Here is a 16,071-nt window from a genome sequence, read left to right on the forward strand (position 1 = left end):
CAGGATGAGATGATTGGATGGCATCACTGACTCAATGGACATGAGTGACTACAAAAAATGACATCAGTCAGTGGAAGAGATGCATGCGTTAGAGTTCAGAAAAAATAGTTAAATTGGAGCTCCAGTTTTCCTCTCCCCATGAAGTGATGGTATGTCATTTTCCTGGCATTGATACCTGACGACTCAGGGAGTACTGCCACCAGGGAGGTTCACCCAAGCCCAGGTGTCCAGAATGTTTTACATGAGCTCCATCAGGATCTGTCTGTGTGGCTGAGCTTTAGTCTCCAGTTCTTCTGAGAGTCAGGCTAATCCTATTATCACCAATTCCTCCGGAATCCAACCTGCTACTACATAGCCTAAAGCCCCAACAAACTTACACTGTGAGAGAGGCTGGTAGCCACAACATCAAACAAAAAAATACTTCTTATATCGAAAGACAACCTACAGCACGGGAGAAAATATTTGCAAATGATGCAACTGACAAAGGATTAACTTCCAAAATATACAAACAGCTCATACAACTCAATAGCAGAAATTCAAACAACCCAATCAAAAAGTGGGCAGAAGATCCAAATAGACATTTCTTCAAAGAAAGTATACAGGTGGCCAGTAGGCTCATGAAAAAATGCTCAACATCGCTAATTATCAGTGAAATGCAAATCAAACCTAGTGAGATATCACCTTACACTGGTCAGAATGGCCATCATCAAAAAGCCTACAAAAAATAAATGCTGGAGAGGGCGTGGAGAAAAGGGAATCCTCCTTCATTGTTGGTGGGAATGTAAATTGGTTCAGCCACTATCAAGAACAGATGCAGTTTCCTTAAAAAAAACTAAAAATGGAGCAGTTAATACCATGTGATCCCGCAATTACACTCCTGGGCATATATCCAGAGAAAATTATAATTTGAAAATACACACACATCCCAATGTTCACAGCAGGACTATTTACAATAGTTAAGCCATGGAAACATCTTAAATGTACATCACCTGAAAAATGGATAAAGAAGAAATGGTATGAAAACACAACAGAATATTACTTAGCCATTAAAAAGAATGAAATAATGCCATTTGCAGCACCATGAATGGACCTAGGGATTATCATATTAAATGAAGTAGCTGGACAGAGAAAAATAAATATCACGTAATATCGCTTACATATGGAATCTTTTTGTAAAAAAAGATACAAATAAACTTATTTACAAAATAGAGATTCACAGATGTAGAAAACAAACTTAAGATTACCAAAGGGGAAATGGGAGAGGAGGGATAAATTCAGTTCAGTTCAGTTCATTTCAGTCACTCAGTTGTGTCCGACTCTGTGCGGCGCCATGGACAGCAGCCCACCAGGCTCCTCTGTCCACAGGATTCTCCAGGCAAGAATACTGGAGTGGGTTGCCATTTCCTTCTCTGATAAGATCAGACATGGAATTTTACGTATTTATTTATTTCGGCTGTGCTGGGTCTTCGCTGTTGCGTGCAGGCTTTCTCTAGATGCAGTGAGCCTGGGCTCCTCGCTGCGGTGGCTTCTCTTGCAGAGCACAGGCTCTACGCACACAGGCTCAGAAATTGTGGTGCGTGGGATTATGCCCTGTGGCATGTGGGATCTTCCTGACCCGGGAATCGAAATAGAATCTCCTGCATTGGCAGTTGGATTCTATTCCACCCAGTCACCATGGAAGCCCCAAATGTACACTACTATATACAAAACAGGTAACTAATAAGGACCTACGGGGAATTCCCAGATAGTCTCATGGTTAAGACGAAGTCCTTTCTAGGCAGGGGTACACCCCTGGTCAGGGAAGCAAGTCCCACATGCCCTGAGGCCTGGTTTACAACAAAAAAGAAGGGACCTACTATATAGCACAGGGAACTCTCCTCAATCCTCTGTAATGGCCTATATGGGAAAAGAATCTAAAAAGAGAAGATTTACATATATATGTATAGCTGATTCACTTTTATATATACCCAGAACTAACACAACACTGTAAGTCAACTATATCTTGATAAGATTTTAAAAACATACAATTTATGCTTTTCTGATAAGATTAGGGGATACTGAGTTCTTCACGTACAGAAAGCAGAGACTGGATACAATGGAGTCACGGCTCATGAGCACAAAGGGGCTGATAAAGGGAAAACATACAGAAATCAGGCCGGTTGTATACACCAACCACCAACTGGGATTATGATTAAGAGCAAGAGTAACGTTGAAGATGCAGGACAGCGTGTGGAAACACACGAAGGTGCTCGCCAAGAGTAGGATGCTTTGGGTGGCTCTGGACTCAGCGGAGGGTCTGGGAGACACACTAGCCTTGTGAATATACTGGACTCGCTGACCGTGTCTGTACAGGGTGAGAATCATGGAGCCACTGGCCCAGAAGATGAGCACAGAAAAGGAAACTTCAGGGAACACTATCAAAGCTACATATATTGAGCCTGAGATTTTCTCAAGATCTGCGGCAGCACAGTACCCTGAATCTCTTGTATTTGTCATGTTTGTGCTGCGCCATTTGCCAGAAACATATAATGCATACAGAGGAAAAATGAGATGTACAAACAAGCCCTGGATCCAGCAGAGGGAAATGAAGAAGGTGATGTACTTTGGGGCTTTGACTTTAAGATTCTTCCAATAGGAGTTCATGGGGCTGATCGTGATGGTCTGAAACACACTCAAGAGGCAGGTGGTGCTGATGGACATACTCCTGCCCACTCTCTCAACATACAAAATAAGTTTGCAGGCAAAATCACTGGCAAAATGTTTCAATCTCAAAGCTGTAATTGTCTGAGGGATTCCTTTCGAGAGAATGACCAAAAAGTTGGCAATAGACAGGTGCTTGCAAATCAAAGCTGTGACCCTCATCCTGCACTGAGTGTGGTAAAGAAAGAGATAATGGTACAGAAGGGAGAAATTGCCCCAGATTCCAAGCACAGTCTGCAACAAGAAGATTATTCCTACAGCCAGTTGGCTGGTAGCTATTGTGTCATTCAAGATACTCCTCTTTACATGATGGCAACAGTGATGCCTTAGAGCAGAATGGCTCATATAAATCTGTGACATGGAGAGCGAACTTTCCTTGTGTGCTTTGTGAAATTGCCAAGGCTTCACGTGACAGAAAACGATGATGAGAGAATCAATCTATTTTATGAAAAAGTCAGCAGGAAGGATGAAGTGGTGGCAACCTGGAGGAAGCAATGACAAGTGAGAGTCAAGTGAAAGACAGCATGAAACAACACTTTAAGAGGAAGCTTACTGGAGGAAAAAATATCTCCATCAGTGCCCTCATCATTCAGTTCAGTTCAGTCGCTCAGTCGTGTCCGACTCTTTGCGACCCCATGAATTGCAGCACGCCAGGCCTCTCTGTCCATCACCAACTCCCGGAGTCTACCCAAACCCATGTCCATCGAGTCAGTGATGCCATCCAACCATCTCATCCTCTGTCGTCCCCTTCTCCTCCCGCCCCTAATCCTACCCAGCATTAGGGTCTTTTCCAATGAGTCAACCCTTCGCATGAGGTGGCCAAAGTATTGGAGTTTCAGCTTCAACATCAGACCTTCCAATGAACACCCAGGATTGATCTCCTTTAGGGTGGATTAATTGGATCTCCTTGCAGTCCAAGGGACTCTAAAACAGGTCAATTCTAAATGCATTCCCTTCTAAATTTTAAAGAAGACAATGTATTATTGTAGGGGCTTCCCTGATGGCTCAGTTGGTAAGGAAAATCTGCCTGTAATGCAGGAAACCCCAGTTCAAAACCTGGATCAGGAAGATCCTCTGGAGAAGAGATAGGCTACCCACTACAGTAGTCTTGGGCTTCCCATGTGGCTCAGCTGGTATTTTAAAGAAGATACTGTATTATTTTAGAAAAAAGACAGGAGTTATTCTAGGGTCTTACAATGTCAAATATATGCTAAAGGTACTTCCCTGGTTATCCGGTAGCTAAGAATCTGCCTTGCAAAGCAGGGGACGCAGGTTTGATCCCTGGTTGGGCAACTAAGACACCATACGCCACGGGATAACTAAGCCTGGGATCTGCAACTAGAGAGTCTGTGCACCACAACCAAAGATCCTGGTTGATACAACAAAGCTCCCACATGATGCAACTACGACCCAATGCAGCTAAATAAATAAGTATTTTAAAAATATATATACGCTAAAGAAAATAGAATATATAAACCATATGGTGAAGTAACTTTTGCACACATGAAAATTAAGACTGGTTCTCATCAACACACACAAAGATACAACTTAGAACCACACAAACATGTCCTAAAACCACAAAATAGAATAAACAGTGGACAGAGTCTTCAAACAGAAACTTCGAGAAGGAAGTTATTCAGTGGATAAGACACATGGAAAAATATTCCACATCCTTGATAATCAGAACAATTAAATATAACCACTACCTATATGTCATCAAATACCATTAAGAAATCTAAAACAGAAATGACAAAAATGCCAAGTTTTAGCATAGCTGTGGATCAACGGAGAATCTCATACACTGATGGTGGGTGTTCAAATTGATACAAACATTTTGGAAAAGTGTGATACCTACCTAGCAGATCAGATGTAATCCAGTTCTAAGAAATCCACTCCTATGAATATACTCAACAGGATTTTGTACATATATCACCCAAAGAGTAGTTATATTAATAGAATTTATATGAGAGCCCTAATCATTACTTGTAATAGCCCCTAACTGTTAATACCCACCTACCCATTAACAAATGAATGATCAATTAAAGATTTGATAGTCACGCAATGAAGTCCTATATAGCAATGACAATGAAAAAACAACGATAATATAAAACAATACAGAAAAAGTCACAAAGATGGAATGGAATGGAGGAGAAAGTCGAAGTTAAAGATGCTATCTGATTTCTTTCATGTGCAGGCCAAGAGAGGCAAAATGATCTAATATTAAATGCAATAATAGTTGTAAACATAAACCGAATAATCCAGGCCTACAAATACACCCAACAGGGTTATAGCCTTGGAAACACTGAGTTTAAGGGGCACAAGAGAGTTTTATGGGCACTGAGAACATTCTGTTTTTTGCTCTAGCTGTGGTCTCCAGAGGTGCAATCATTCCTGAAATTTCACCGAGCTACGCACTTATTACCTGCGAACATGTCTCTAATTTTTTTAAAATGTGTATTATGAAAAAATGTGGAAGGAGCTTGGGGAAGGCTGTTTGTGTGAATGTGTCTCATCTGCTGCCTGTGTCTGCAAAGGAGGGGAGCTGTAAGCCCAGATCATAACCCCACCATTAAACACCAGAGAATAGTAACACTGCTGCACACAGTGAATCGCTGATTTTGTCATAAAATTCAGCAGAGCAGTATCCTAAGTCTTCTTGCTTTGTGTTGATGTGTTGCTCCATCTGGCATCATATCCGTGGGGAAAATAATGTTTACACAGAGATATGACTTGTGACCACACAATCTTCTTCTAAAGACCAGGAAATATAATGAACAGTAGACGTTGTCTTCATACAGAAACTTCGAGAAAGAAGTTACATACTGTTCAATAGTGTAAAGCAGAGACCCTGATATGCTCAGGAGCTTTTTTTAAAAGGGGATTTTATTTATTTCATCTTATTCATTTATTTATTTGCCTGCATCAGGTCTTAGTTAATGGTATGTAAACTGTCAGTTATGGCATGCGGCTTCTAGTTCCCTGACCAGGTATTGAACCTGGATCCCTTGCATTGGGAGCACAGTCTTAACCTCTGGACCACAGGGAAGTCCCCTGCTTGGGAGCTTTTGCTTTAAGTTCCACCCACCTGGATTTCCTGGGGCTGATCTTGATGGCTAGAGATACTTAAGGGGCAAGGGGTGCCAATGGACGCACCCTGCCAGCTCTGGGGGCATAGAGAACACATTTGCATGGCTAAATCACTCAAGACAAGCTTCAGTTAAAGGCTGCCATTGTCATGGAGATGCCTTTAGAGGGAATGACCAGGAGTTCTGTTCTTTGGGATTGAGCCACCCCATTTCCTCCGTCCATACTCTCCATACTCCCCTATCTCTTCCCCTCACACATCCTGGAGACAGTAAATGTACGTTGCTGCGGGACCGGCGAGTGGATCCAAGTTTGATTCCGTAACGTTATGAGCTTTCTTAAGAGGAATTTAAAATTTTACGTAGTCAAATATATAATTTCTAGTTTCTACGGCTTGCTGATGAAGATACTTTGTTTGTGGGGACTGATACTATGAATTATGATTCGAATTATAATAAGGAATACATATTGGGACTTTGTTCCCTTTTTAAGGCTGCCATTCTGAAACTGTTGGAATTTCCTTAGTGATGAGAGAGATAAAGGTGTTTTGCTATGTTAACGAGGCAACTTTTGGAATGCCCTTATGTCCCCTAAGGATAAGGGCTGGTTGCCAAGGGAGATACACTGCGTTTGTAGGGTTGGTACTTTCCCATCCACCCTTGGACCTTCTAGGAAGGGTTGTTGTTGCTATTCAGTTGCTAAATCGTGTCCAACTCTTTTGCTACCCCCATGCACTGCGGCACGCCAGGCTTCCCTGTCCTTCACCACCTCCAGGAGTTTGCTGAAACTCATGTCCATCGAGTTGGTGATGCCATCCAACCCTCTCATTCTCTGTCATCCCCTTCTTTTCCTTCATTCAATCTTTCTGAGTATCAGGGTCTTTCCCAGTGAGTTGGCTCAGCGGTAAAGAATCTGCCTGCCTATTTAGGAGATGCAGATTCAGTCCCTGGGTTGGGAAGATCCCCTGGAGGAGGAAATAGCAACTAATGGCAACCCACTCCAGTACTCTTGCCTGGAAAATCCCATGGACAGAGGATCCTGGCAGGCTACAGTCCATGGGATCACAAAGAGTCAGACGCTACTGAGCAACTTCACTCACTTTCCAGTATTCCTGCCTGGGAAATCCCATGGGCAGAGGAGCCTGGCAGGCTACGGGGTCACAAAGAGTCAAACACAACTGAGGGACTGAGCACTCACACATGTGTGTTGGAAGGGGAGGTGGCAGAACTCCCCACAAACACTGGAATTGCGTCCAGAACCTAATTTTGGGATCCCCGGAATGGAGGCTAGCCCACCTTGAAACTTCAGTCAGCCCTCACATAAACAGGAAATGCCCCAGGGTCCAAGAAACCTAACATAGACCAGTCACAACTCTCCCACTCCTGCTTTATCTTACCTAACCCTAGAAAATAAGCCTGCCAGCCTTACAAGAAAACCCCTGACCTCCCAGACAATCATGAATGCCCTGTTTACAAGTTGCTGCTTCTAATGCTTTATAAAACTCACTTTAGCCTAGACATCCCTGGGAAAGACGGTTCCATAGCTTCTGAGGCACTGTATTCCCCCAATTTATGGTTTATTTTCCATTGTGTAAAGAGCATCAAACTGGTTACTAAGGTTTTTTTTTTTAATTAATTAAAAAAATTATTTATTTTTGAAAAAAAAAAATAAAGGGAATGACCAAAAAGCAACTCCAGTCCTGTGCCTGAAGGTCAAACTTGTGAACCTCAACTCACATTCATGGTAGTAAAGGAAGAGATTAAGATAAAGGGAAAAAATGTCCAGGATTCCAACTACAGTCTGAGGAGCAAACCATTCTTATTCCCAACTCCCTAGAGGCCATTCTGCCAGGTGTTTGATGGTCGTAACTGCATGGGGTAGGCACTGGCACTGATTTTATTGCAAAGATAAGGAGATCCTAGGTACAGAGAGGTCAAGTGATCTGTCTAAATTCACATGCTGATTACAGGCTTAGTGGTGGTATGAACCTGGTAGGCTGATTCAAGACAGTGCCCTAACCACTGTGACACACCAACCAAACACATCAGCTGTTTTTGAATAATCCTGTCTGAAATTTAGTTTTTTTATATCATATAATTTATTCTATCAGTTCAGTCTAGTCACTCAGTCATGTCCGACTATCTGCAGCCCCATGGATGGTAGCACACCAGGCTTCCCTGTCCATCACCAACTCCCAGAGCCTGCTCAAATTCATGTCCATTAAGTCAGTGATGCCATCCAACCATCTCATCCTCTGTTGTCCCCTTCTCCTGCCTTCAATCTTTCCCAGCATCAGGATCTTATCCAATGAGTCAGTTCTTCGTATCAGGTGGCCAGAGTATTGGAGTTCATTCCATACTGTTTATATATTAAAATTTTCTTTGTAGAAAGTTTCCATATTTGCATAAGTATTTATTCTGTAGGTAAATAACATTACAAGAAGACCCCCTGTATTGGAAATGGCAACCCACTCCAGTTTCTTGGCTGGGAAATCCTAAGAACAGAGGAACCTGGCGAGCTACGGTCCATGGAGTCACTAACACGTATACACACACACACACAAACACATACAAACTTATAGGAAAGTACTTCTTGTCCATATTGGATATAATGAATGCAAGATTTCCTCAATTTAAGTTTTGCAACAAAAAGGTGCATTCCTATCATACCAGGCACAAATTCACTATGGTATCTATCAAAAAAAGCCTTGGACAATATTACTTTGTTTATTAAACTATGAACCATGAAATACTACTATATGATAAATGAGTATAGGCTAGAAATGAAATAATTATTTTTGTCTAAATCTTTAGGTATTTTTAAAATGGAGGCTAAGTGAGGCTACAATATAACTTGATTTGCGAAGAATATTAACAAACTAGGCACATGTGAAAGTATAATCTGGAGAATATTGACTCTTGTGTGTTGCAAAAGTGAAACCATAAAGAAATGAATGTGTGCTTGGAATTGGTGTTAGAATATTATGAGATTAGACAACATATGAGAAGATACGTTTGGTCCTGACAACTCTATTCCAAACCTCACCATTATAAAGCTGCCTTTTCCTGAAATGTTGCTTCTCTGTCTTCAAGAGGGATAGCAATCTTGCCATCGTCATCAGACCACAAATGTTTCAGAAAAGACACAACTGCTATGTCCAGTAAGCACGTTATAGCCTAGAGTTAGATATATATGAAAAAAATCATTTCTTTTCTTCAAACAAATTCATATTCATGCTTTCTGTAGAGGATTAGAAAATCATTACTTTTCTATCGTAGTCTTTATTGAAAGCATAAAGGCGTTATGAGAACACTTCTAATACAAATTTAAAATTAGTCTAGAATTTCTGAAAGGTAATGTACAGCAGATTGATCTTAAAAATACAACCCTTAAACTCCTTGAGGATGATCTTATGGCATTTACCTGGGGTCCAGTGGCTAAGACCCTCCACTCCCAATGCAGGGAGCCTGGGTCAGGAAAATAGATACCACATGCTTCAACTAAGAGTTCACATGCTATACTTAAGATAAATACTTCTTAAAAACGATTCCTCAATATTACCACTAGGATTGTTCCTATGAGTCCTCAATGGTAAGAGTTTCAGAAAATAGCTTTAGCAGCTGTCAAGTTTCGTGTTGCCTGATGCCGGGAAAGATTGAAGGCAGGAGGAGAAGGGGACGACAAAGGAAGAGATGGATGGATGGCATCACCAACTCGATGGACACGAGTCTGAGCAAACTCTGGGAGACAGTGAAGGGCAGAGAAGCCTGGCGTGCTGCAATCCATGGGGTTGCAAAGAGTCTGACCCAACTGAGAGACTGAGCAACAACAAAGATCTTGATCCTGCTTTATCTAATTTCTCTCCTAAGGAATTGTTCTGCCTTCCTGACCTGCTTTGCCACTGGATCTGTTCCCACTCTACTCCCCATCCCCCAGAATGATCCCTTTTCCAAACATGAACACTTACTCAGACCTCCTTCCTTACAGACTCTGCCTCTTAGACTGAAATACAAAGTAGTCGACTCCTTCTCGTTCCTTCTCATGAGAAGGATGCTGGGCTCAGGGTGAAGGTCATGGCAGCCAGGACATGAGTGGGAGGGAGGTGGTCAGACCCTGAGATATAGGTTTAGGAGCTGTGACCTCATCTTCCTTCAGAACTGCAATTATCATTTCACTGGAAGTGGCGATGACAGAGCCAGCTTGAGGAGCTAATGATCTTTCTGAAAAACTTCTTTTGAGTTGCTAATTACCAAAATCAATTGTGAGTCTCCTGTGAGTATCTCCAGAGAGACCACTGATGTGTTTGAGAGAAGCTCATAATTTTTCATGATGAAGGTTATTTTGAAATGATTAGGATTTTTACACAACTCTGAAATCTGTTGCCTTCGTAAACAGGTCGTTTGATCTTATGGGATTCCCCCACCACCACAACCAACGCACTTAACAAAGTCAGTTGTGAGTCTACGAGGCTTTGTTCTGGAAACAAACAAAAAACACCCAATTAAACTTGAGCATCATATAAGAATTTTCTTGTGTGTGTGTGTTCATTTATTTATTTACTTGTGTGTGTGCTGGGTGTTAATTGTGGCAGGCAAACTATTAATTGCAGCATGTGGGATCTATTCCCTGATCGAAGATCAAGCTTGCACACCCCGTGCATTGGGAGCTTGGAGTCTTAACCACCAGACCACCGGGGAAGTCGTTGTATGGGATCTTCTTTCTTGTACTCAAAACAGCTATACCTCTTCTTCTCTGTCCTGCATCTCTGATCCTACACTGGACTACACTGTTTTTGATCCCAGGTGAAGCCTTAGGTTGATGTTGGAGCTAGAGGAACAGAAATGATAGTGAAGGAATATCGTTGGGTCTTGAGGTGGCTTTTCAATGTTGGCTGTAGCACTCATCTGTCTTTGCAGCACTCTCACGGCCTTTGCTCATGGTACACGGAAGGCTTCTAGTCACTGACATAACCACCGTGGCTCCCTTGGGCCTGAGCCACATCCTTGAGTTGACCTTTCTCCATAATTTAGGGTTCACACCTCAACTCCTTTTTCTTCCCCGGACATAACCTGAAGATTGCCTTCAGTTCAGTCACTCAGTTGAGTCTTTGTGACCCATGGACTTCTGCACACCAGGTTTTCCGGTCCATCAGCAACTCCCCATGCATGCTGAAAGTCATGTCTATCAAGTCGTTGACGCCATCCAAACATCTCATCCTCTGTCGTCCCCTTCTCCTCCCACCTTCAATCTTTTCCAGCATCTGAGTCTTTTCCAGTGAGTCAGTTCTTAGCATCCGGTGGCCAGTATATTGGATCTTTAGCTTCAGCATAAGTCCTTCTAATGAATATTCAGGACTGATTTCCTTTAGAATTGACTGGTTTGATCTCTTTGCAGTCCAAGGAACTCTCAGGAGTCTTCTCCAACACCATGGTTCAAAAGCATCAATTCTTGGCACTCAGCTTCCTTTATGGTCCAACTCTCACATCCATACATGACTAGTGGAAAAACCATAGCTTTGACTAGATGGAAGTTTGTTGGCAAAGTAATGTCTCTGCTTTTTAATATGCTGTCTTGGTTGGTTATAGCTTTACTTCCAAGGACCAAGTGTGTTTTAATTTCATGGCTACAGTCACCATCTACAATGATTTTGGAGCCTAAGAAAATAAAGTCTGTCACTGTTTCCATCGTTTCCTCTTTAATTTGTCATGAAGTGATGGGACCTGATGCCATGATCTTCGTATTTTGAATGTTGAGTTTTAAGCCAGGTTTTTCACTCTCCTCTTTCACTTTCATCAAGAGGCTCTTCAGTTCTTCTTTGCTTTCTGCCATAAGGGTGGTGTCAACTGCATATCTGATGTTATTGATACTTCTCCTGGCAATCTTGATTCCAGCTTGTGCTTCATCCATCCTGGCATTTCGCAAGATGTACTTTGCATAGAAGTTAAATAAGCAGGGTGACAACATACAGCCTTGACATACTCCTTTCCTAATTTCGAACCAGTCCATTGTTCCAGGTCTGGTTCTAACTGTTGCTTCTTGACCTGCATACAAATTTCTCAGGAGGCAGCTAAGGTGTTCTGGTATTCCCATCTCTTGAGGAATTTTTCACAGTTTGTTGTGATCCACACAGTCAAAGGCTTATGCTCCTGAGTCCTGAGTTTCAGTGTCTCTACTGTGCATGAAGAAATCTCTTGTTTTAAAGGATTTTGAGTTAGTCAAAGACAAACTGTGTCATTCCTTTTTGCAAAGGAATTTCCACTCATTTCTTTACTGGGGTTAAAGCACTGAAATATATGCCTGACCCTGTTGAAGGAGGTTGCCATTTTGGTGGCAGAAATGGATGATCCTGCTGACATTTTTTATTGTCTGAATTGGGCAGGAAAACTACTCTCTGGAATGGGAGATCCCAGGTCTTCCTTCTGTCCTTTTGTTTTCCTGATTTCATCTTCTAGGCTCATCACTTCTTTCGGAGACAAAGCTTTGGGCTTTGGGCTCTAGGGATCCAAGGACACCTGGCTGTCCCTTCTGCCCTCCACATGGCTTTAAGAACTCCTGTGAGGCTTCCATATTTCTCCCAAAGACAGTCTTGGGATAAAACAATGAGTCAGTCATTAAAAGCCAAGTTTTGTGATACAATGGTGTGATGGCAACTCTGAAGCTGGCTGTGGAGCTCTAAGTCCGGTTTATGCTTTTCTCACCAGCAAGATGGGTTTTAAGGAATGGCCTCTGCATGCCGGGTAGAGGAGAGCTTGGCATGCTTATTGGGGCCCTCAGTTGACTTTTCCTCATGTAAAATTTGGACTTTTTTCCACTATATCTCAGGACACTTCTCCTAATATTGGTTGAGGACCAGAGAACTTCTCAGGCTTAACTGTCTTCCTGAATCTATGAAATTTCTGTCACCTGCTACTCTTTCCTGGAGCTGCTAATTTCCTATATACCAAAGAAGCAGCCCTCTGCAGGCTTCCCTGGTGGTCCAGTGGTTAAGACTCTGCACTCCCAATCCAGGGGTTCTAGGTTCAATCTCCTGGTTGGGGAACTAGACCCCACAAGACACAACTAAGTGTTGGCCTGCAGCGTTGGACTATAAAGAAATCTGAGCACCGAAGAATTGATGCTTTTGAACTGTGGTGTTGGAGAAGACCCTTGAGAGTCCCTTGGACTGCTAGGAGATCCAACCAGTCCATCCTAAAGGAGATCAGTCCTGAATATTCATTGGAAGGACTGATGCTGAAGCTGAAACTCCAATACTTTACCCACCTGATACAAAGAACTGACTCATTGAAAAAACCCTGATGCTGGGAAAGATTGGTGGTGGGAGGAGAAGGGGACGACAGAGAATGAGATGGTTGGATGGCATCACTGACCCAATGGACATGAGTTTGAGCAAACTCTGGGAGTTGGTGATGGACAGGGAGGCCTGGTGTGCTGCAGTCCACGGGATCGCAATGAGTTGAACACTGAGTGGCTGAACTGAACTGAAGTGTGAAAGGAAGAACATGTCAATAGCTTACATTAGAAATCACTGTCCCGGGAGAACAGAGACATATATATGTATGGCTGAGTCTCTCCGCTGTTCATCTGAAAGTATCACAACACTGTTAAGTGGTTGTGTGTGTGCTAAGTCGCTTCAGTTGTTTCCGATTCTTTGCAACCCTATGGACTATAGCCTGCCAGGCTCTTCTGTCCATGGCATTCTCCAGGCAAGAATACTGGAGTGGGTTTCCATGCCCTCCTCCAGGGAATCTTCCTGACTCAGGGATTGTACCAACTCTCCTGCATTGGCAGGCAGGTTCTTTACCTCTAGTGCCACCTAGGAAGCCCCATTAATTGGCTATACTCCAATATATAATTAAAAGTTAAAAGAAAAGAAATCATTGACCTAATTTGTACAAATTTGTATTAATGAATATTAAAATGGATATGGTGATAATAGACATTTTTAGGATATTGTACTTTATTAATACAGATCCCAACACTGATATGAAGTGCAAACAGAGAAATATCCATAGAAGACAGAGTGGTATTTGTAAAAGTACCTGTCACAAATGAAAACACCAGGATCAGATGGTTTAGCAGGCAGTATCAACTGTTCTTCTTTTTTTTTTAATGTATTTTTGGTTGCCCTGGGTCTTCACTGATGCACATGCCCTTTCTGTTTTTCGGTGTGGGGGCTTCTCATTGTGGTGGCTTCTATTCTCCCAGAGCACAGGCTCTAGACCCATAGTCGTGAGTAGTTGTAGTGCACAGGCTTAGTTGTCCCATGGCATGTGGAATCTTCCTGGATCGGTGATCGAGCCCTTGTCCCCTGCATTGACAGGTGGATTCTAAACCACTGGACACCAGGGATGTCCTCTGCTCTTCTTTTTAACTATAGCCAGGGCTGCTGTCTGCATTCAGCAGTACTGAATGGTTACCAGAGGTTTTGTATATACTTTCGCTGAATTTCATTAAGGAGCACTCATTGGTTATGCAATGAATGATGAGACATGAACTTAAAGGGGCAAAATCACTCTTTTCATTTTCCAGCAGGCTAACAATCTGAACAAAGCCCACCATCCATTTCCCCTGTGAGAGTTTTCAGTCCAACTGAGAAGTTGAAGAGTGAAACATAATCAGTCAGGCCTCATCTGTTTTTGACACTAACTGCAAGTGTGGGGGTTCCCAAAACCACACTCAGTTTCAATAATTCTCTAGAAGGACTCAGCACTCACTGAGAGCGGGTCCACTCACTGTAATGCTTGATTACAGGGTAAAGATACATTCCCTGGTGGATCAGACGGTCAGGAATTTGTCTGCAGTGTAGGAGACCCGGGTTCAATCCCTGGGTTGGGAAGATCTCCTTGAAAAGGGAATGGCAACCCACTCTAGTATTCTTGCCTGGAGAATTCCATGGACAGAGGAGCTTGTTGGGCTATAATCTTTGGGGTCACAAAGAGCTGGACACGACAGAGCAACTAAAAAAATAACATTAGTCAGTGGAAGAGACGCATGTGTCAGAGTTCAGAAAAAATAGTCAAATTGGAGCTCCAGTTTCCCTCTCCCCATAAAGGGGTGGTATGTCATTTTCCTGGCATTATACCTGATGACACAGGAAGTACAGCCACCAGGGAGGTTCACCCAAGCCCAGGTACCCAAAGTGTTTTACATGAGCTCCATCAGGATCTGTCTGTGTGGCTGAGCTTTAGTCTCCAGTTGTTCTGAGAGGCAGGCTAATCCTGTCATCTCCATTTCCTCCAGAAGCCAGCCTGATACTACATAGCCTAAGGCCCTAACAATCTTACACTGTGAGAGAGGCTGGTGGCCACGCCATCAAGCAAAAAAGTTCTTCTTCTATCAGAAGGAAAACCTACAGAGGGAGAAAATATTTGCAAATGATGCAACTGACAAAGGATTAATCTGCAAAATATACAAACAGTTCATACAACTCAATATCAGAAATTCAAACAACCCCATCCAAAAGGGGGGAAAGATCTAAACAGATATTTCTTCAAAGTATACATGTGGCCAACAGGCTCATGAAAAAATGCTCAACATCACTAATTATTAGTGAAATGCAAATCAAACCTAGTGAGATATCACCTCACACTGGTCAGAATGGCCATCATCAAAATGTCTACAGATAATAAATGCTGGAGAGGGTGTGGAGAAAAGGGAATCCTCCTTCATTGTTGGTGGGAATGTAAATTGGTTCAGCCACTATCAAGAACAGGCTGCAGTTTCCTTAAAAAAATCTAAAAATAGAGCAATTAATACCATATGATCTAGGAATCCCACCCCTGGGCATATATCCAGAGAAAACTAATTTGGAAAGATACACACATCCCAATGTTCACAGCAGCACTGTTTACGGTAACTGAGACATGGAAACAACCTAAACGTCCAACACCTGATTAATGGATAAAGAAGATATGGTGTATAAACACAATAGAATATTACTCAGTCATTAAAAAGAATGAAATAATGCCATTTGCAGCACCATGGATGGACCTAGGGATTATCATACTAAATGAGGTAAGCCGGACAGAGAAAAACAAATAGCATATAATATCACTTATACGTAGAATTCTTTTTTCAAAAGAAAATACAAATAAGCTTATTTATAAAACAGAAAGAGACTCAAACATAGAAGAGAAACTTATGATTATCAAAAATGAAAAGGGGGAGGAGGGACAATTTAGGAAGTTGGAATTAACATATACACTCTACCATATATAAAATAGATAAGCAACAAAGACCTAGTGTACAACACAGGGAACTGCACTCAATATTTTGTGACAATCTATA

General features: G+C 42.2%; 1 protein-coding gene and 1 long non-coding RNA gene across 2 annotated transcripts in view; one reads left to right on the forward strand and one right to left on the reverse strand.

Moving 5' to 3' along the window:
• Positions 1-16,071, forward strand: part of LOC145515200 (uncharacterized) — a 141,634-nt gene that overhangs the window by 14,319 nt on the left and 111,244 nt on the right. The gene's annotated exons all lie outside the window — the stretch shown is intronic.
• On the reverse strand, positions 2,029-3,060 carry LOC145512369 (vomeronasal type-1 receptor 4-like). The gene has a single exon (XM_081506109.1). The coding sequence runs from the start codon at positions 3,058-3,060 to the stop codon at positions 2,029-2,031; it is 1,032 nt and encodes a 343-aa protein (XP_081362235.1).

This window comes from Giraffa tippelskirchi, chromosome 7, assembly GCF_054371585.1.
Source record: "Giraffa tippelskirchi isolate mGirTip1 chromosome 7, T2T-mGirTip1v1.2.pri, whole genome shotgun sequence".
In the NCBI taxonomy this organism is placed as follows: Eukaryota; Metazoa; Chordata; class Mammalia; order Artiodactyla; family Giraffidae; genus Giraffa; species Giraffa tippelskirchi.

Excerpts from the sequence above, each read along its gene's own strand:
- LOC145512369 (XM_081506109.1), bottom strand. The coding sequence starts at position 3,060 with ATGTCACAGATTTATATGAGCCATTCTGCTCTAAGGCATCACTGTTGC.